The 21258-nt window shown below is 41.6% G+C and overlaps 1 protein-coding gene across 2 annotated transcripts in view; it reads left to right on the forward strand.

Moving 5' to 3' along the window:
- The window catches only part of ttc28 (tetratricopeptide repeat domain 28), a 250475-nt gene extending 229586 nt beyond the window's left edge, over positions 1 to 20889 (forward strand). The window contains exons 13-24 of one of the 2 annotated variants that reach the window (XM_036595414.1): positions 4913 to 5053; positions 9734 to 9878; positions 11034 to 11213; positions 11559 to 12067; positions 12690 to 12937; positions 13235 to 13359; positions 14883 to 15114; positions 16849 to 16925; positions 17441 to 17464; positions 17655 to 17784; positions 18194 to 18301; positions 18603 to 20889. In XM_036595414.1, coding sequence (XP_036451307.1) covers positions 4913 to 5053; positions 9734 to 9878; positions 11034 to 11213; positions 11559 to 12067; positions 12690 to 12937; positions 13235 to 13359; positions 14883 to 15114; positions 16849 to 16925; positions 17441 to 17464; positions 17655 to 17784; positions 18194 to 18301; positions 18603 to 20197 — 3514 coding nt within the window. In that variant the 3' untranslated portion in view covers positions 20198 to 20889. The remainder of the gene's footprint in view (positions 1 to 4912; positions 5054 to 9733; positions 9879 to 11033; positions 11214 to 11558; positions 12068 to 12689; positions 12938 to 13234; positions 13360 to 14882; positions 15115 to 16848; positions 16926 to 17440; positions 17465 to 17654; positions 17785 to 18193; positions 18302 to 18602) is intronic. The other variant, XM_036595415.1, reaches the window with a different exon arrangement.
- The last annotated feature ends 369 nt before the right edge of the window (positions 20890 to 21258 follow it).

The following is a 21258-nucleotide window of genomic DNA, read 5'->3' on the forward strand; positions in this document are numbered from 1 at the left end:
CCAACTTTTTTGCAGCATGTTGTTGGCATCAAATTCAAAATGGGCCTACATTTTTCAAAAAACAATTAAATTTCTCAGTTTCAACATTTTATATGTTGTCTTTGTAGTATTTTCATTTAAATATAGGGTTTACATGATTAGCATTTCATTGCATTCTTTTTTATTTACAATCGGCACAGCATCTTAACTTTTTTGGAAATTGGGTTGTACAAGTTATTCATCTTTCAGGAGATATTTCTGAGTTGATTAGATATAGGATGGTCCTCTTGCATAAGGAAGCAGAAGGAAAAGAAGGGTATATTCACACTTGGCATGTTTGGTTTGATTAAAACGCACCCTGGTGTGATTGCTCTGTTATTGTGGTTCGTTAGAGCAAGTGAGAATGCTGCCATCCGATCTCTGGTGTGCACCAAACAAGCACACCAAGACCCCCTGAGCTGGTCGGTCTCAGTTCACTTCAAAACGAACTACGGTGTGGTTCAGTTGAAGTATGAACACATTACAGACCAAAGGTGTCTAAGCGAACCAAAGACAGATTGAACTGTCACTTTCTCTCTGCCGAACCTCTTTGGTATGTGAAGAAGCTGAGTTTGTTTTGACACATACGTTTTATCATCTCTTCATAAGCAGTGTCAGCAGCCAGTGTTACCGGTTAGCTGTAGATTCAGCTCATTAGCTCATCTAAGGCAGCCTCCATTACATTACTCATCCCACATGAAAACCTACAATTTTCCCTCTGCTATTTTCGAACAATAAAGCATGTTTTGAAATTTATTCCGCTGAGTAATGCTACATTTTTGTGCAACGCCAGTGCTGTCACCGCCACAGCTCTACATTAATTTTAACCAAAATCCTTTTTTTTTATTTTGGCACTGTTTTTTTTTTTTCAGATAAACAGTATTTAAAGCTTTCATCTTTGAGAGAGAAGAGAAAATCAAGCTCCACTCTTACTTCAGATCTGAACAAATCCAAAGGTGTTTTTTGTCCATCCTTTCACTGTGAAAAGACAACTTGGTCAGCACAGTCAAGAAGCTGTTACTCAGAAAAGGGATTAGACACAAAAGAAGAAAATTTGCAAATCAAACAAAGAAGCTGATGGTGTTCTCAGAACAATACACTGGTCAGCTCAGAGTCCAGAACCCAATATCATTGAATGTGTTTGGGATTACTTGGATTGTGAGAGGTAGAAAATGCCTGAAAACCAGCTTCTGAGACTGAACTTTGGAGATGTGGAAAAATGTCCCTGCAGTTTTCTTTGAAAGTGAAAGGAAGCTTCCCAAAAACATTTACACTTGTGGCATTTGGCCGACACATTTATCCAGAGCGATTTACAAAGGTAGTCTTAGGAGACTTGCACAAGGACTATTATTGGGTTAACCTAGCCTAGCTTGACCAGGCAGGTGATTGAACCCCATTCTACACTGTGGAGGGCTGTGCCAACCAAAAAGAATGAAAGCTGTAATAAAGGCAAAGGGTAGACACACTAAATACTGAAAAAAATTAGTATTATATTTAGTTCTTAAGGCTTCTTTGTAATTTTCTTTTAAATATATTCTCTGCATTACTTCTTGACGCTGAAAAATAAACCTGTACTTAATAGCCATTTTGGCTGGAAATGAAACAAATGAAGGGTGGTATCTGATTCTGCACAGAGCTGTACATGCATGCATATGTTTGTGGTGCAGATCATATCTGTGTGTGTGTGGGTTGAGCTTGTGTATGTAAGTACACAGGGATCAGAAGGAATGCACAGTGGTGTTGTGGCTGATCCCGCAGGCCTAAAGAAGGATGTTTTTCTCTTCGAGGCACGCTGCAACCACACACACACATACATACTCAGAGAAACAGGAGCCGCATGCATTTCTCTCCAGTACAGTCATCTTTTCCTGACTCCTCTGTTCCCTCTTCCTAGCTTATGTTGGCGCCTGGGTACTTTAGGAGCAACCACTATGTGCGGTGTCAGCACACTGTCCCCCCTCTCCACTCACAGCCATTAGCCTGAGGTGGCTACATTACATTCGCTCAGGTTCCCAACTGAGCCATTACAGTGATTAGCACATTAGAGGTTAACTAAAAGCAGACACATTACTACTAACACATTACTTCTAGTCTAAAAGCGTACTGCAGAAATACGGAGGCTACAGTTGCAGATACAGTGTTTGTAAAAGGGTTTAGCTTTGTCTTGCTTTGTCTAGCTTTGACTTGAAGTGGGTATAATATTTCCCACTATCCTGACTATAATTTTACACATTAAGGGTCATGAATTTGCTGATTTTTTGGGCAATTTTTTCGGGGTGGAAAGAGTACAGATACACTATATTGCCAAAAGTATTCGCTCGTCTGCCTTCACACGCATATGAATTTGAGTGACATCCCATTCTTAATCCATAGGGTTTAATATGACGTCGGCCCACCCTTTGCAGCTTTAACAGCTTCAACTCTCCTGGCAAGGCTTTCCACAAGGTTTAGGAGTGTGTTTATGGGAATTTTTGACCATTCTTCCAGAAGCGCATTTGTGAGGTCAGACACTGATGTTGGACAAGAAGGCCTGGCTCACAGTCTCTGCTCTAATTCATCCCAAAGGTGTTTTATCGGGTTGAGGTCAGGTCTCTGTGCAGGCCAGTCAAGTTCTTCCACACCAAACTCGCTCATCCGTGTCTTTATGGACCTTGCTTTGTACACTGGTGCTCTGTCATGTTGGAACAGGAAGGGGCCGTCCCCAAACTGTTCCCACAAAGTTGGGAGCATGAAATTGCTTGGTCTGCTGAAGCATTAAGAGTTCCTTTCACTGGAACTAAGGGGCTGAGCCCAACTCATAATCCCCCCATAATCCCCCCTCCACCAAACTTTACACTTGGCACAATGCAGTCAGACAAGTTCCGTTCTCCTGGCAACCGCCAATCCCAGACTCGGCCATCGAATTGCCAGACGGAGAAGCGTGATTCCTCACTCCAGAGAACACGTCTCCACTGCTCTAGAGTCCAGTGGCGGCGCTTTACACCTCTGCATTCGACGCTTTGCATTGCGCTTGGTGATATAAGGCTTAGATGCAGCTGCTCGGCCATGGAAACCCATTCCATGAAGCTCTCTATGCACTGTCGTTGAGCTTATCTGAAGGCCACATGAAGTTTGGAGGTCTGTAGCGATTGACTCTGCAGAAAGTTGGTGACCTCTGCGCACTATGCGCCTCAGCATCCGCTGACCCCGCTCTGTCATTTTACGTGGCCTACCACTTCATGGCTGAGTTGCTGTCGTTCCCAATCACTTCCACTTTGTTATAATACCACTGACAGTTGACTGTGGAAAACTGTGGCCTTTTAAGTTCATAAATAAACACCCTGTTGCCACTAATAAAAAATGCTACATCGAAAGTAGAAGACAGCTGGCTATATAGCACAATGAATCCTTATCAATTATGCAAATTATGTTATGTAGCGCAGTGATTCATAATTATGCTGCACATTTTGGTACAACGGTAACAGCAGCATTCGAATAGTGTGCACTTACCTGACTCACATTATTTATTTATAAAATTGCAACACAAACATTAATTTTCAAAGGCTTAACATACACAGAACAGATTAAAAACATAAATATATAGTAAAGAACAACAGATATATTATTAAAAAAGATGTATAGACATAGGAAAAATAATAGCAATGATAAGGGATGTATAACTGACTGCCAGCAGCCTCAAGTGTCATGCCAGGAGCCTTGCAAGACCATGTCATCCCTGGCAATGACAGCTGAAAAAATGAGACAGAGAGACTAAAAACGCAGCAGATACACAAATGTAAATAACACACCACAGATGGCTTCATATAGCAAGAACAATACAATATATTTAAAAAAACATGCTGCCAATTTAGCTAACTACTAGAGTAATCACATGTAATCAAAATTTGCTTCTGATTTGGTTTGTGTAACTGGGTAGTAGCACAGATATTAAGTTGCATGCAACTCACAGAAGGCAGCCAGTTGCATGAAAGTTTCACTGGGTAAAGCCAGCCTAATTTGCAGCAATATACCTATATAAACAAATAATGATTGCCAGATTTTATACACCCATCGGTTAGTAAGTGATGCCAAGGTAAATCTTAACTTTATAATACCAAACAGTTGTTAAAAAAAATTCTTCTGAATCTGGAATCTGGTGTTTTTCAAGTTAGCTGCTGGGCTGGGGCTAACTTTGCTAGGTTATGCTCACAGAAACACTGTCACATTAGCTATTTAAAAAAAAATGCTTACTTGTTGCATTGAATGAAATCCTGTTCTTCATCTTGTGCTTGTTAGAAATGACTGCAAATTTAGCTAATTGCTAGTTAGTTGCTACATTTTGGCTAACATTACTACAGCACATTTACTGATTGATGCTTTAAGCTCACATGTTTTCTGAAAGAAACTGGTCAGAAGTTGCCTGCCCTCTTTTTCATTCTCTCTCTCTGTTCTCAAATCGAACAGAAGAAAACCACAGATATTATTTTTAAAAATCTCTCAACAGGAAAGACCAACAGCATTCTTTCTCTGCCAGTTTATTGTAGTCGTCACAAAAACTATGGCTAATGATTAAAAAAAATCATGATAAACAGCAGAATGGGCTTTACGTGAGTAGTGTCTCAGTTCTGCAGCAATGTGATTTCTCTTTATATCTCTGCTGGTGTATTCGCTCCAGTCTGCAGCCAGCTATCTAACTGACATGCAGCCGAACCAAGTGTGGCCTAGGACATTAAGACCCTTCTACATTTTGACAGGAGCTGGATCACAAAGGAACAGGGACGTCTACACAAGATTGTCAAACCAAAAAAAGCACTCCATGCTAACAGTATAGTAATTTGTCTTAGCTGAAAAGGAGCTTTGTTTTGGTGAGAGTGTGGGTGTGATGAAGTATTGTGATGTGTTTTTTTCTATGTAGAGCGTGCTCCAGCAGTGAGACAGAGAGCGAGGCAGGCGATCTCTTGGACCAGCAGTTTGAGGAGCTCAACAACAAGCTCAACTCAGTCACCGACCCCACTGGCTTCCTTAGAATGGTGTCCAGGAACAACCTCTTCAACAGGTCAGAGAGTTCTCACCAGTCAGTATTCACTGGGTTCTTCTTAGGCTTATTTGCTTTGAAGCAACTGTTGCAAAGTTGGAGAAGCTTTGCAGAACACTGACAAAATTCAAATTCAGCCAAATGAGAAATTGAAGTATACAACTCAGTTGTTGTCAGAAAATGTAAATTGAATACTTGTGTATATGTTTGTTACACTGGTATTAATTTCTCTAGTTTTCAGGTGCTTTGTCTTTTTGTAAGCCACAAAAAGTGTAGCCTAAACTACTGTACATTTCATCAGCAGATGGAAAATTACTGTTAATATATGGAAAACTGCAACCGTTTCCACGTGTCCATTGAAGCTAAAAGACTAGATAGATGCCTCTTAAATCAAGCGTTGGAAGCACTTCTGTTGTCTGCCTATGGGAATTTGTGCAGAATTTGCAACAAAAGGTTGGTGTTTTATGGAGGCATGACAGGTTTGATGAATTATGTCAAATATGTAAGCATAGTGATCCTCATATGAATATGGCTAGCTTTACACTACAGCTGATTTCAGTTTATGACCGGTATACACTGTTAATACATCGTTGCTTCATTGTTACTGGATATGTTTTGAAAACATGTAATGAACATACTTAAAATAATGGTTATTATTGTTATTATTATTTGAAGCCTGTAAAATGCCAGCCCTAAATTACTATCAAACCACTGGGGCGTTGGTTTAGAGTTGCTACAAAAATTTCATGTCAAGTTTAAAATGTGCTACTGATTGAATGATTGAATGCTTTCTTGCCAAGAATCTGTAAAGCTTACCCAACCTCACAAAAAATTATTTCTGTGCTAGCATGGAGTTCTTTAGTTTGTCCAAATTGTAGGGTGAAGGACAAAAATTCTAAAAGAACACTAGAAATCCAAAAACCAAAGGAGCAAAGAATAGGTCCTTTCTAAAGGGTTGACCAACAAAACACCTTTTTTATTGATTTGTTAGCACATTCCTTTTACGTTTGTAATAATAGAGGGCAAGAGCAGAAGTTTTAAGTCCTGCACATTTCTGACATTCTTTTGTGTAACTTAAAGGGATTTGAACCTATAAGAGCTGGGTAATGGGTCTTGTCAACTCTTTGTGCCACAGCTTCAAAAATATTTGAAATACATTATAGTTGTCATTATTTTTCAGACGCTGCACAATCTAATCTCGGAGAATGAGAAAGATTTTTCATTTTGAAATGGCTGCACCCATCAAGAATTCACAGTGAATGCTTTTTAAAGATTGCAGAGCGAGAAAACAGAGAAGCAATCGATCACTAAATCACTAAACAGTAAACATTTGGACATTAGGGAGTCAGTGTCGAGGTAAAGTTTGGCATTCAGCTGGGTCCTGCAATTCCTGATTAATTTAGAGAAGGAGAGAGACAGAAAAACACTGTTAAAGGTCTCATCAGCACAGCAGTGAGAGAGAGAGAGATGGTGAGTATGCGCGGCGAGACACTGCCTATAACGTCCTTTAATGAGAGAATCACTCCAGACGTAATCAGGTCTGCGCTGCTCATTACGAGCTCAGAGGAGCTCCCAACTCTCTGGCTTCATTAGCACTGGGTGCCTCTTCACATGCAAAACCACTCTGTCCACAATCAGTGCCTCTCCTTCATTCTCTCACCCAGAGAAGCACGCTAGCGATCACACACAATCCATCCGTAACTAGGCTTTGATAGCTACTGTTACAGGTCAACAAACTACTTTCTTGTTTGTTCCACGGTACAAAGAGGACTATGTTTCTCATCAGTCAGCAGCAGAAAGTTCAGCTACACCACTAGGGGTATTTGAATACATAGATTTCCAAATTCATCTTACTTAATTGTTTATTCAAATAAAGAGTGCCTTTTGAAATAAAAAAATAATTATGTATTATCTTGCAGAGATGTCATATTGAGTCGAGTCTCGAGACTCTGGGGAGTGAGTGTTGAGTTTCAGAGAACATTTTAGTGTGCAGGTATTACATTGTACAAAAGTGAACCCTGCTTGTCAGGTTTGACGCAGCTTTAAATAACACACCTTTCTTTATTGAAAAAACATCAGTCTGAAATACAGAATGAAGTGCTACACACAGGAAAGCGGCAAAACAGCTCGATATGGCTGGTTAGTCTGTAGTTTGTGTAGAAAGTATGGTTGCTAGCTAGAGTAATAGGTGAACCTGCTGATGTGTATATAAAGTATAAAGGAATGTGATATTTGACTTTTCCTAACTTTAACTTACTAAAACTTCAACTAGATTAGTTGATCACTAAATTAGCTATTGCACTAGCTATCATACTATACAACAGCTATACACACTACATGCTAGCTTTTGAATTGTTCTACCTCTCTAAATTGTCCATCAGACTAAAGTTTTTTCTTTAAAGAAAGACTTGTTATTTGAAGCCGAGTCAAACCTGACACTGCACAGCTGCAGGAGAACCACAGAAAATGTAGAGACACAGTCATAAAGGGATATTACATCCATCATCTAAACCGCTTATCCTTCTGGGTCGCAGTGGGGTGCTGGAGCCTATCCCAGCTGTCATTGGGCAGAAGGCAGGATACACCCTGGACAGGTCGCCAGTCCATCGCAGGGCAGACATACACATTCACACCTAGGGGCAATTTCGCATGTCCAATCAGCCTGACTGCATGTCTTTGGACCGTGGGAGGAAACCCACGCAGACACGGGGACAACATGCAAACTCCACACAGAAACGACCCTGGTCACCCGGCCGGGAATCGAACCCAGGCCCTTCTTGCTGTGAGACGACAGCGCTATCCACTGCACCACCGTGCCGCCCGTGGGATATTACATCTTAAGTTAATTAAATGGCGACATCTAAGCGGAGATGTCTAGAAATATTTTAAATTAAAGATGACGTGCATGCTCTCACTGTTGACTGCTGTCATTAAACAATTAACATTTAGACACAGCATGCAAGATTGCTTTGCCCACAAATTCATTCTTTCGTAGCAATTGTTGCAATTTTGGACAAGTTTGAGCGAGTGTTGGCAAAAATCTTATTCACCTAATAACAACTGGAAGCACTACATTTAGAATGCATTATTAATTTCAAATGATACTGAACAGCATAAATTGTTTTTTTCAAGCATGGTGACATGTCAGCATGCATCAAATTTGTTGTTTCCAATCTGCCTTACTTAAGACGCAAATCAATATGGTTGCTACTATTTCTCATTAGATTGAAAGCTCAGTTGTTATGTAAGAATGCATTTAAGGGCAGGTCTCGGCTTGGTAACCTGTAAACAGAGGCCAGCAGACTCGTTCTTCCTGTCAGTGTGAAGAAATGCCTGTTGAACGCTTAGAGAAGAGAGAAGTGTTTCTCATTGCTGCTTGGTTACCATAGTGATTTCACCTTGTGCCTGTGAGCCTCTCGAGTTCTCGACATACTAATGACAGAATCACTGTATCTCCCACCGCCAGGAGCCATAGCTGCTCTGCGTGTGTCTGGGTCGTTTCAGCCTGACATAGCTGACATTTCCCACTACACCTCAGTTGTGCGGAGAAAAAAAATTCTAATAGAACTGGCTCTAATAGATCTGTGGCCACTGAATCACTCCAAACATATTATCTGCTCTGGATCATAGAAAATAACGTTCATTGTGCTCTGTTCATGGTTCGCTGACCTGGTACTGTGACCCCTCTCTCTGTTCAAAGCTCATAATTGAAACTGACACTGTTCTGAAATGATGAGCCTCCTGCAGATCTTTACATGGATGCACAGTGCCACCTAGTGGCCTTCCTGAAATTGTGAAACATCTAATCATCTGGTGCAGTGGATCCTGATCTTGGTCTAAAATATCCCTGTCAATCAATCAATTTTTTTTTTACCTTATTTTGGCACAAATCGGATGTTTTCTAGAGCTGTGTGGGCTCTGTGATCAGATCTGATTTGATATGTGATCTTTTCAAATCAGGTCTGAGCTAGTTTAAAATGTGGTCACAGATCAGATACATATTTGATAGGCGGCCAGGCTTAATGAAAATTGTGTTTTTTCCACCGTACATGCACATCATTCAACGTTAACACGGCAGTAGCGCCTTACTTTAAGTTGTGTCAGTAAACGCTGCACAAGCAATTTATCTGACCTTTTTCATCTTCGTCCTGCTCGTAAATAATGAACAGCTGACAGGGATTCTGGGGAAAATATCTTTGCAATGAGGGCTTGTTCTGCTAGTTAGCATGTTTGATGTTGTTTATTTGTTATTGAGCTGAATGTGCGCAAGCTGGAAACACGCTTGTTCACTTTAATGGCAGATGGGTCATTCATCCACGTGAACTTAAAGCATCAAATTAAAAAGTTCTAAAAATTAACTGCCTTCTGTCTGGCTCTCATTGTCTTTCTGTGAGTGTTGCACTGGTTCATCCCACTGGTTCAGATGTATATTCTGGTCACATGATACATTTACTAGTTGCTGAACCTGAATGCGAGCAATTGGTAGTTATAAATTGGGAACTTGTCAGGTTTCTGGCTTCGCGAGTTGACAGAGTTAGTCTGAACGGACCATTGTAGCTTGGATAACACTAAAACGTGCAGGTCAGGGGTACTCCACGACCAGGGCTGGGAACTACTGATCTAACACTGATGAACAGTAGCGAACTGTAAGCCTTCTGCACTGACCTTATATTGTGTAATATGTGTGTTCTGTTGACACAGGAGCTGTCAGAGTATGACCAGTCTGTTCAGTAACACAGTGTCTCCAGTAAAAGAGGGAAGCTCTTCTCTCTCCCGCCGCCCCAGTGCCCTCAGCAAGCCTCCTCTTCGCGCCCTCTATGACCTCCTCATCGCTCCTATGGAAGGGGTGAGTCACTTGTCATACAATAAATGAATTTTTGAAAGTTGTTTAAGCTCATCATGGAGAGGTTTTGCTCATACACTACCAATCTAAAGTTTTGTATTAATGTTTTCAACTACATAAACTCATTCACAAATAAACTTACATAATAATTCTAATATGATAGTCCTGTGGAACTTGTAAACCAATAGCTGTGTGACTGTGAGTATGAAATTATAATAATAGTAATATCCAGAGTGCCTTATGTATCAAAATGATAATGAGGCAGATAACTTGTTCTAATAGATAATTACAATGCATAGAACAATATTGAAGTACATTATAGTGTCTAATTTTTAATTTTTGTTTTATGAGTAATAATTTTTAAATTAGAGATGGCACCAACCTCACTCTCAGGCCAATATCAGTAGAAAATGCAGTATCAGATATTGGAGGGGAAAAAAAAAATCTGATCCAGCCCTGTATCAAATCTAGCAGGATATACCATTGAACTAATGATGTCAGCTGTAAATGTATTCCTGTGAGGTAGTAGCATGTTCTAGTAGTTAGAGCTTGGTAGTCTATTTTTAAATATGCATGTGAATATGAAACATTTAAATTCAAATAAGTGATTTTAAAGTGTAGCAGGTAGCTTTTTTTGTTTCCCCTCTATCACACAATGTTACCATGCTGGGAGGGTGAAGGCTAGTACATGCTTCCTCCGTAGCATGATTGGCATTTATTGCTCTTGAAAGAGAACACTAAATGCCAGTTGCGCCAACTAATAGACACCTGCGGTTGGATAATGGGAGGAGAAGGAGGGCCACTTATGTTCTTTTGGACTTATCTTAGCTGTATCATCACCAGGGATCAAACTTGCAACCTCTCGATTATTGGATCAAAGCTTAGACAAAAAGTGGTATAATGCCAGTAATATAAACCAACATATATTCCTAATATTGTTAGCGATTGCAAACCTTTCTCTGTGTCTCTCTTTCAAACCTCTGTCTGTTGCTTTTTGTCCCTCTCTCTTTTCTCTTTGTCCCATTCAGTTCAGTTGAAGTCTGCTCAATTAAAGAAGCATGACTGACTATGTTTACTTGCATTACTAGCAAAGCCAGTATCAGTTTTGTTTGCTATTAAATATTTGTGTTTTCTTTCTGTCTCTCTTTACTCCTCCAGGGCCTCATGCACTCCAGTGGTCCGGTGGGCAGGCACAGGCAGCTGGTCCTGGTTTTGGAGGGTGAGCTCTATCTCATCCCATTCGCTCTGCTGAAGGGCAGCTCCTCCAACGAGTATCTGTATGAGCGATTCAGCCTCATAGCTGTGCCTTCCATCGGCAGCCTGGGGGCCACTGCCAAGGTCAGCATGCTCTTTCACATACACACAACATAGACGCAAGCTCTAAAGTGAGCACAAGATTTAACTACAAAAAAAAAAATGGTAAATCAAGTTCTACTCCATAGACTCGTGTAAGATTGAGAAGGACCATCTACCTGCTCAGCGTTCAGTTTCTCAGTTCAAGATGACTTCATTAGGATGCATTGTGTTATATTAGCACATATTGTAACACATTCAGGACACATAGATGAACGTATTCAGAAAAAATAAGCAGAATGTGAGTGAAGGTTTTAATATTATCATCAATAGGAGTAGTAGTAATGATCTGCTTCTCGCTCTTTAACTCTTTACCTTTCTCTCCTATAGGTTCATCCCCGACGTGCAGGCCCAGCACTGTGCAGTGGAGGCAGCTCCATGGCAGCAGTGGTGGGCAACCCTCGCCTCCCAGCATCAGTAATGGATCGCTGGCTGTGGGGTCCGATGCCATCAGCTGAGGAGGAAGCCAACATGGTGGCTGAGCTCCTGGGCTGCCAGCCCCTGGCCGGCCCGGCCGCCACCAAAGAGCGTGTGATGAGTGCCCTGAGCCAGGCTGAGTGTGCCCACTTCGCCACACACATCTCCTGGAAACTAGCTGCTCTAGTTCTGACCCCAAGTCAAGACGTGTGTTCTGCGTCCGGGGCCACTGCTTCTTGTGGGGCGTCTGGGAGCGCAGAGGGTGTTGGAAAGTCCAGCTACACCATCCCGGAGAGCCTGCGTGTGCCGGATGACGCCAGTGACGCAGAGAGCATCTGTGACAGCCCACCTCTGCAGGAGTTCCTGCTCACAGCCGCCGACATACTGGACCTCAGACTGCCCGTCAAACTAGTGGTGCTGGGGTCAGTAAAGCTCAGTTTTAAAGGGATAGTTTGGTGCTAATGTAGCTAATGGTTTGGCATGTCCTTATCAAGCATTTGTCCCTCAATCCTGAGTCATGTAATTAAATTGAATTTCAGCCAATACCCAATATTGATCTGATATTTGTATTTCTGTGAATAATTCAGCTGCACAGTACTCACTTCACATACATTCAAATTAGTAAACTCAGTCCAGTTCAAGCTATTTGGACTTTTTAAAAATTACTGTTCTATGGTTTCTTTCTTTCTTGTTTTATGGTTTTTAATAGAGCTTAATGATCTAAAAAAGCCTTAAAAAGGTTGAAATTGAATGGGACTAATACATCCAATACTGACCCATTAAAATATGCTGTGATAAACGTCAGTAATGATCGTTCAGATCGAATTGGGGCATCCCTAGTGATAAAAAGTGAACAACAGTGAGCAGGGCACTCCTAGCCCTGAGTGCATCAGCATTGTCATACATAACTTAAATTAAACTGGCCATGCTCTGACTGCTGCCATGTTCTCAGTGGAGTTACACTCTATTTACAGTAATTGCCTTCAGCTGTTTCAGCTAATTACCCGACTCAGAGCTTTGGTGTGTGTTTTGATGATTGTCCAGGTCCTACCAGGAGTCAGATAACAAGGTGACGGCAGACGGCGTGGTGGGACTCACCAGGGCTTTCCTAGCCGCAGGAGCTCAGTGTGTGCTGGTTTCTCTCTGGCCCGTGCCTGTGGCTGCCTCTAAAATGTTTGTCCATGCCTTTTACACGGCCCTGCTCAATGGCACTAAAGCCAGCGCTGCTCTCGCAGACGCCATGAAAACGGTTCAGAGCAGCAAGCAGTTCTCTCACCCGTCCAACTGGGCAGGTCAGTGTGCATTTTAACCACATAGTTCACCTGCGGTGCTGCAGTCACAGCTGGTGTCTGGAGTTTTTTTTAAGGCCTTCTTAGTTAATCTTTTTCCGGTAAAGTATTTTGGAAAGGTTTGTTATTGTTAATTTTTCCTGTTTTGCTTTTTCAAAAAACTCCTATTACTAATTTAATCGTCAAAATACTCAATAGGTTATTAGATTACTAATATTATCATTAGTGACAGCTCTAGACTAATGTAATCATTTTTAAAGCTGAATCCCCAACCTCTGTTCTTTTCCTTTGTCTGCATAGGATTTATGCTGATCGGCAGCGACGTGAAACTAAACAGCCCTTCATCCCTGATTGGCCAGGCCCTGGCCGAGATCCTGCAGTATCCAGACAAAGCCAGAGACGCCCTGAGAGTCCTACTGCACCTGGTGAGACTCGCTCGCTTTCATCTCAGAATTACCTTCACACTACACTGCAACAATTAACACAGTCCCAGCCACAGGCCTTGTGAAAGTCGGTTATTTTTGTAGCATCAGAGCTGCACTGTGAGTCAAATAATGATATCGCACCTAGAGGTGATGATGTTTATTTTAGATGTAGGTGTCAAACTCCTGTCCTGAAGAACCATGACACTCTTCATTAACAGACGTGGTTGAAGTCAAATAATATCAGGCTCTTTAGAACAAGACTGTGTCAAGACAGAGGGCCAGACACATCGAGCAGTAGTTGAGACTAGGAGTGGGTGAGACCAAGACCGGATTAGGGTTATTAAAAAAAAATTGTTTGTAGTTTGTTTTACATTCGTAATACATGATAGATATCATAATTAATTAATTAATTAATTAATAACAAACTGATTCTGTCTTGTGATGTTGAGGTTACTTGTGATCTTGATTTTAAGTGATACAAAATCAAAGTGTTTATTGATTGAATACTGGATGAGGAGAGCAGTGACATGTATATGCTGATATTTGAACTGTCGCGGGTTTGTTTCCCTGGCCAGGTGACCTTGTTCCTTTCTGTGTGCAGTTTTCATGTTCTCCCTGTGTCTGTGTGGGTTTTTTCCGGGTTCTCAGGTTTCCTCCCACAGTCCAAAGACGTTCAGTCAGGCCAATTGGACATGCTAAATTGCCTCTAGGTGTGAGTGTGTGGGTGTGAATGTATATGTCTGTGTATCTGCCCATGCAGTGGACTGGTGACCTGTCCAGGGTGTATCCACCCAATGACAGCTGGGATAGGCTCCAGCTCCCCCCGCGACACGGAAGATGTGTGTGTGTATTGATATTAGGGCTGTTGGTGTGGCATATTTTCAACCCAGCAGTGTTTGCTGTCAAAGGTTTATGCGCTTAGGTTTATATCTGTGTGTCAGCTTACTGGACAAGGTGCTTTACTAAGCATAATACATTAACAGCACCTATTAGGGAACCACAACCTTGTTTTATACCAGTAACTACACAGGACAGCAGCAAAGTGGGGGGGGGTTCTGCTTCGCTTGTGAGTAAAATGCACATGCGCTTGTTGCACACAGTGCTTTAGCTGCTTCTGATTTAAAATGCACTTCACTTTACAAAACTGTGCTCTTACAGATAAAAAGAATAAGCAAAAATTAAACAAGGCCTTGCACTCAACTGGTCTCAAGAAAAAAAATAGAGTTCTTCTCAGCCCTAGAGAAATGATTTTGAGACCAAGACAAGACTGACTTGTAATTTCGAGATAATACTGAGTCATAATTTTGAGACCAAGACAAGAATAAGTCAAAATAAGACAAGACCAAGAAAATTTATTTGTGGACTTGCGATCAAGATTCAAGTACTACAACACTGTCTCTAGGACTTTAGTTTGACGACTTGGTTTTAATATTTGGCTCTCTAGTAACATGGATGTTTTGTTCAAGCAGCAGAACCTTTCTTTCTAATCTATACATCCAAACCTCTCCTCTCTTTTCCTCTAGGTGGAAAAATCTCTTCAGCGAATTCAAAACGGTCAGCGCAACTCCATGTACACATCCCAGCAAAGCGTGGAGAACAAAGTTGGTGGTGTCCCTGGCTGGCAGGCTCTGCTGACCGCTGTGGGCTTCCGACTGGACTCGGCTGGCACTGGCCTTCCTGCTGCCGTCTTCTTCCCCACAGCCGACCCTGGAGACCGACTCCAGCAGTGCAGCACCACGCTGCAGTCCCTGCTAGGTATGTATTGGCCTTCATGTTTTACACGTATTTTCCACACAGATTAAGCCTAACCTCGGACTAGTTACAACTAAAAGTTAATCATGAACTACTACAGGGTCAGGTTTTAGAAGGGGCATTCCCTGATTTATCGTCAATCCAGCACCACAACTTTAAAGGCTCGAATCATAGAAAAGTGAATTTGCCTCACTTCTTTGAATAAAAGAGTTTGATGTGGTAAATAAACATTGTGAAAGTTTCAAAATGTACCATTCAGTCCCCAGTCCATACAGTTCATATGTGAATAAAATTAAGCTGCAAAACTGTTTTTGTGATATTATCATGATATCATTTACATTACTTACATAACATGTAAATCATGTAAAAATGAATTGTGACTGTTTTTGGTACATAAAGCCACACAAATGCAATACGTGAACCTCAGGAGGAAAGAATGAAATACAATAAAAAAAGGTAGGATATGGCCCCTTTAACAGATGTGTTATGAGATCATGTCAGGAACATGAGACTAGAAATATGTTTAACCAGTTTTGCTATTCAAATATCTCCAACCCAGAATGAACAAAATTGGATTATCGCAAAAAGAAAATAATAAAAAGCTTTAGCATTTGCTTTTTGTGTGTTGTAAGCATAAAAGATCAGTATCTGCCCATTTGCTTGATTTTGTGAATTGTCTTTGTATTTAGGCATATGTAATTTAGCACAATACCAGCTAACCTTACAGAACTATAACTCACACAGCTTACACTGTATGTGTTGCTTATGTTTCTCTTTAAAATGATTAAACTAAAATCTTTGTGTAGGTAAGTTTTATGTCCCAACATTTCATGCTCAATCAGACAGTACATAATTTATTTCAAGGTATATATTAATTGTTTCCATATCCAATTAAGTAAATAAATTCTAAGATTAGTTTGGGTTAGAGATTTCACTTAGATATCACAAGGATAAAAATAATGAATCTGACACAGTCTTGCAACAAATCTATCCTGAAATAGCACACACTCACATTACATTTGTGTTATTAGCTGTGTATTTGTTCCTGTAGGGTATTAGAGTGTTGGAGTAGTTTGAGCTTGATGGCCTACTTTTAGATGCTCTTAGGATGCTCTTAAAAAGTATTGCTACTGATTTTTTAAAATTCCAGCATAATTCAATTCATTGAGATGACTCTGATTTGTTTACAGTGGTGGTGATAGGAACCAAGGGTCATGATGACTACACTTAAAATTTAGTCATTTTATGTACTATTCAAAATGACCAGTGAACCTAAACATGTCTTCTGAGTTATTGGCCAAAACCATATCGCAAAAACAATGCCAACATCACACAGCATATTCATAACCATTTAATGTCATAACTTTTCTGTGAAAGAGTTTTAGAGGCATTAAACAGAACCACCGCTGTGAACAAAGAAAATCTGTGGAATTCCCTATATTACAGAAAGTAGCTTATTTTAAAGTTTAGTGGTTAAATATCATATCCATGTCAGTATTGGCCAGCACTCAAAGGTTTTAATATCAATGTCAGTGTCAGTAATGAATCTTGGTATTGTGCCATCACTAGTTTGGCTATGCAGTTATTCATGTCCATGCATGTACTGAGATGACTGCATTTCAGACACCATTGAAGTGTTTTCTCTTTGCTGGGTTGAACTGAAAGCTGTTATTTTGTAAGATGGATTTGTGAAAGAGACTGAAATCACTGAGTCACTCTGCTTCTCTGTGCCCCCAGGTCTTCCCCCTCCTGCTCTTCAGGCCCTATGTAAACTCATCACTGCCTCCGAGACAGGAGAGCAGCTTATCAGCAGGGTGAGGCAGCAAGATACAATACAAAACTCTACAAAACATACATGGCCTAATATATTTATGGTCATATATTCCCTGTCATAACAGAACATTAACTACTTTTTTTTTTTGATAAAGCAGTTTGATAATGGAATCTGACCTTTACTTTGTGTGAAACTTTCATGAGGAATAGACCAAAAGAAATGGTCCAAAACTGAGCCCTTTAAACGAAAAGCCACATATTATCCATATCCAAATTTGGATTACAGTTTTGTTATAAGAAGCTAAACTATGCTTTAATTACACTTTAGTGACAGATAATGCCATATCATGCTTAAATGATTTTTACAACAAATGTACTGTCACATGTACTGTTTTCCACTGGAAGGGCTCAATTATTTGGAGTTCAGATGTTTTGTTATGACCAGTGATATGCATCAGTATTTTCGTCATGCTGCATGCATCTTGTGCAGTTACTAATGCTTGCTTCCTATGCCGCTAAATCCTCTCTTCTCTTTTCCTAAACCTGCTCCTTGAAGGCTGTTAAAAATGTAGTGGGAATGGTAAGTGCTTCAGCGATTGCACTCAACTAACATGCTGTTCTGAACATAGCTCTCAATAATACGATTGTGCAGTCTGATAATAAACTGGCTAGATCTGCTATAATTACATCCTCACTCCTGTTCTGAAATGCTGAGAAAAGCATGATCTAAAGGGCTATTTATTTATATTCAAATCTGTCTTTCTTTACAGCTTCACCAGGTGCTGGTCCAGCTGCAGTCTGGAGAGAAGGAGCAGGACTTCTCACTGGCGCCCATCCAGGTGTCCATCAGTGTGCAGCTTTGGAGGCTGCCAGGCTGCCATGAGTTTTTGGCTGCTCTGGGTAAGTGGTGCAGTGTTTACCTCACTGTTTAGGTTGTGTGAGGTTACGTTGTAGCAGATTTATGTTATGTATTGCATCATATTTTTAGGCTTCATGCTTCTAAGTATGTGATATAAAAATGTGTATAAAAATATTGTCTGAAAAGTATTGGCAAAAGTGCTGTACAACAGGACAAGAAACGACCATTCAATAAAATAATAATTTGTTGAAAAAATAAAAAAAGAAACTATTTTTAAAAACCAAACAAAAAAACTATAATTACACCAAAGACATAAACGCACACTAGAAATAGAATCAAACAGAATACATAAGCAATATGTGTAAAAGGAAATCAAATAATTGAATAAATACTCTAACCTTCTCTCTCTCTCTCTCTCTCTCTCTGTCTCTCTCTCTCTCTCTCTCTCAGGGTTTGACCTGTGTGAGGTCGGTCAGGAGGAAGTGGTGCTAAAAACTGGCAAACAGGCAAACCGCCGCACCATGCACTTTGCCCTACAGTCTCTGTTGGCCCTTTTCGGTAAGACTCTTTTCAGTTAAGTAAGAAAATGTTTTAACATAAAACAACTATTTATTTGTATTTGTAATCTAATCCAAATAGTAACTATTATAAAGTGACCTAATCTGATTACTTTCTATTACTTTTGGATTAGTTTTGTTTTTTTAATGTCATATAATTAAATAAATACAAGAAATAAAACATTTCATTTGACCTCCTAACAAAAGATAAACAGAAATGCACAATAATGGTTTATTCAGCAGACTGCATATTATAATTAGGGGGATTAATAATACATTCTCATTCATACCTCTCGTTTCAGACTCCACAGAGCTGCCCAAGCGCCTGAGTCTGGACAGCTCTTCCTCTCTGGAGTCACTGGCTTCAGCTCAGTCTGTATCCCACCAGCTGCCACTGGGCTACCCCAACCCTCCCTTTTCCCCTCCCTGCCCTGATAGCCTGGCCTCGGACGCCATCTCCGTCTACAGTCTGAGCTCCATTGCCTCCTCCATGAGCTTCCTGTCGCGGCCTGAAGGCGCCTCAGACATCACTGGCCAGCAGCTGGAGCGCCACCGGGGCCTCTTTGCCCCCCAGCGCCATGCGGCTGTCCCCCGTAGGTCTTCCCCCCACGGTGCTGCTGCTGGCGGCCACGACGATGAAGAGTATGAAGGCTATAGCATCATCAGCAGCGAGCCTCTGGGCAGCCATTGCGACACACTTCCCCGGCCAGCAGGGGCCAGGCATCATCGTGGTGCAACCCGTGGAGGGGCAGGCAGGGGCTACGGGGCTTCTGTGTCCTCCAGGGGAAGCGTCAGCACCCCAACCTCACCGGTGAAGGCCAGCCTCGTGCCCAGTCCGAACTCACCTTTCCAAAAAGTGGGTAAAGTGAGCAGCTCAGACACGGGTGAGTCGGATCAGTCCAGCACCGAAACTGACAGCACTGTGAAATCACAGGAGGAGCGGCCGCCAGGTGCACCTCTGGACCCACAGGAGCTGGCGCAGAAAATCCTGGAGGAGACCCAGAGCCACATGCGGGCTGTGGAGACCCTACATAGGAGCGCCAGGCATGCGGCTGCCAGTGATGGGACTAGGGCCGGAGATGCCCCCACTCCGACCGGAGGCTCTGCGTTCCGCTCGTCAGAAACCAGCGCTTTCAGCAGGCCCAGCAGCAGAGCTAGCATTAAAGCCCAGTCCTCGCCTGTCCCCAGCCGCCCCAAACCTCCCTCCCGCACCTCCTCCCTGCAGAAGATCAGCTCTGGCTACAACAGCCCAGCCACCTCAGATACATCACTGAAGGACGGCAGCCAGCCATCGCCCACCTCCGATGGCCACAGCCAGTTCAAGCTCAAGTACCCCAGCTCACCTTACAGCGGCCACATTTCACGCTCCCCCAGCAATATCTCACCCAGTTCAGGCCATCAGTCACCTGCTGGTAGCGCCCCTTCACCTGCTCTCTCCTATTCCTCCACCGGCTCCACCCGCTCCAGCCCGGCCGACGCCCCGGACCTCGACCGACTCAGGCTGGCCGCCATCGATGAGAAAGTACAAGCCATTCACAATCTTAAAACCTTTTGGGCAAGTGCTGCTCAGCAGCAGCACTCTGGCCCAATGAGGGCCCTGCGGGGTGGAGCCAAAATGAGTCCTGCTCAAAGGGATGTCCTTGGCCTGCTCAACCTCTCCCCCCGCCACAGCACAGGTCAGGACCTGCCTGGCCATGAACTGCAAGACATGGGGCTTCAGTCTCTGGAGCGCAGAAACCCACCTAATGGCCATCGTAAGATTGACCCAAAAAGAGTCATCCCCTCACCCACCACGTCCACCGGTAGCAGCCCCGGCTCCCACCCCATTAGACTGCCCACAGGAAACGGGTATAAATTCCTGTCGCCTGGGAGGTTCTTTCCTTCGTCTAAATGCTGAAAAGGTCTCTCCCTGTGTTCTCCTGATTTTTCTCGAAATGGTGGAGGTGGAATGTTCGGGTGTTCACCAGTCCTCTGGAGACAGTGGCTAGGACAGGCTAGGTTCTGACGTAGAGCCTCATTCTGCCCACTTTTTCAGACTGACCAGAGAGCATATAATCCTTATGCTTCCACCTACACTGTAAAGAACCATTGATATATGCAGACTGACCTTGAGAACTGACCCATGTCAGGAAAAAAAAAATTATACCAAAATGGTATTCTTACAAAAGACGCTCGCTGTTTGTGTTAGTGAAGACCACATGGCTTTGTCTGGTTTGTTTCATTTGATTTTGGTTTTCATTTTTAATATAATTATTGTTATTGTTATAATTATGGATTGTAATTGTTATTACAGTTATTTGTTTTGTAAATTAAATCAAGTGTTTTGCAATCAGTATTATACGTTTTTATATTATTAAAGAGGCAAACCATGCACAAAAAAGTTGAACAAACATTTTCATATTTTTATTGAAATGGTGAAAAATGCATCTGACCCAACTTCTATGTGAACTGAGTGTCAGTATTAAAGCATGGGGTTCTCTTGCTATTCAGTGATTCAATGTCTTTTTAACAGAGATTTTGCATATGTTCTCATCCAGAAATATCTCAGTCATTTCTCAGTAAAATGTCTCAATAAAAGGATTTAATTTACTCTTTTGTAGGTCTGTATTTTTGCTTCATATTTATTTCAACGTCACTGATGAAGTAAAAAGCTCTCAATTGTTATTATCTTGATCAATTCAGTTAATCTGTCAGTCTTCAGCAGTATCTAAATATGCAGGCTGCACTTTTTCACAGTGGAAGTGCATACTGTTCTCCTGCATACTAAATACAGTATTCAAGTGAGTGTAGAAGGTTTAGGACTGGCTACAACAATGTGTCGCCTTTACAACCTCTATTATGACATCCAGATACTTGGTATACTGTTTGATAAGTTCAAATGGTAGCTATATATATATATATATATATATATATATATATATATATATATTCTCTTATGAATCCCTTCAGTGGGGCAAT

The sequence above is a fragment of the Colossoma macropomum genome, unplaced genomic scaffold (assembly GCF_904425465.1).
Source record: "Colossoma macropomum unplaced genomic scaffold, Colossoma_macropomum, whole genome shotgun sequence".
Classification (NCBI taxonomy): domain Eukaryota; kingdom Metazoa; phylum Chordata; class Actinopteri; order Characiformes; family Serrasalmidae; genus Colossoma; species Colossoma macropomum.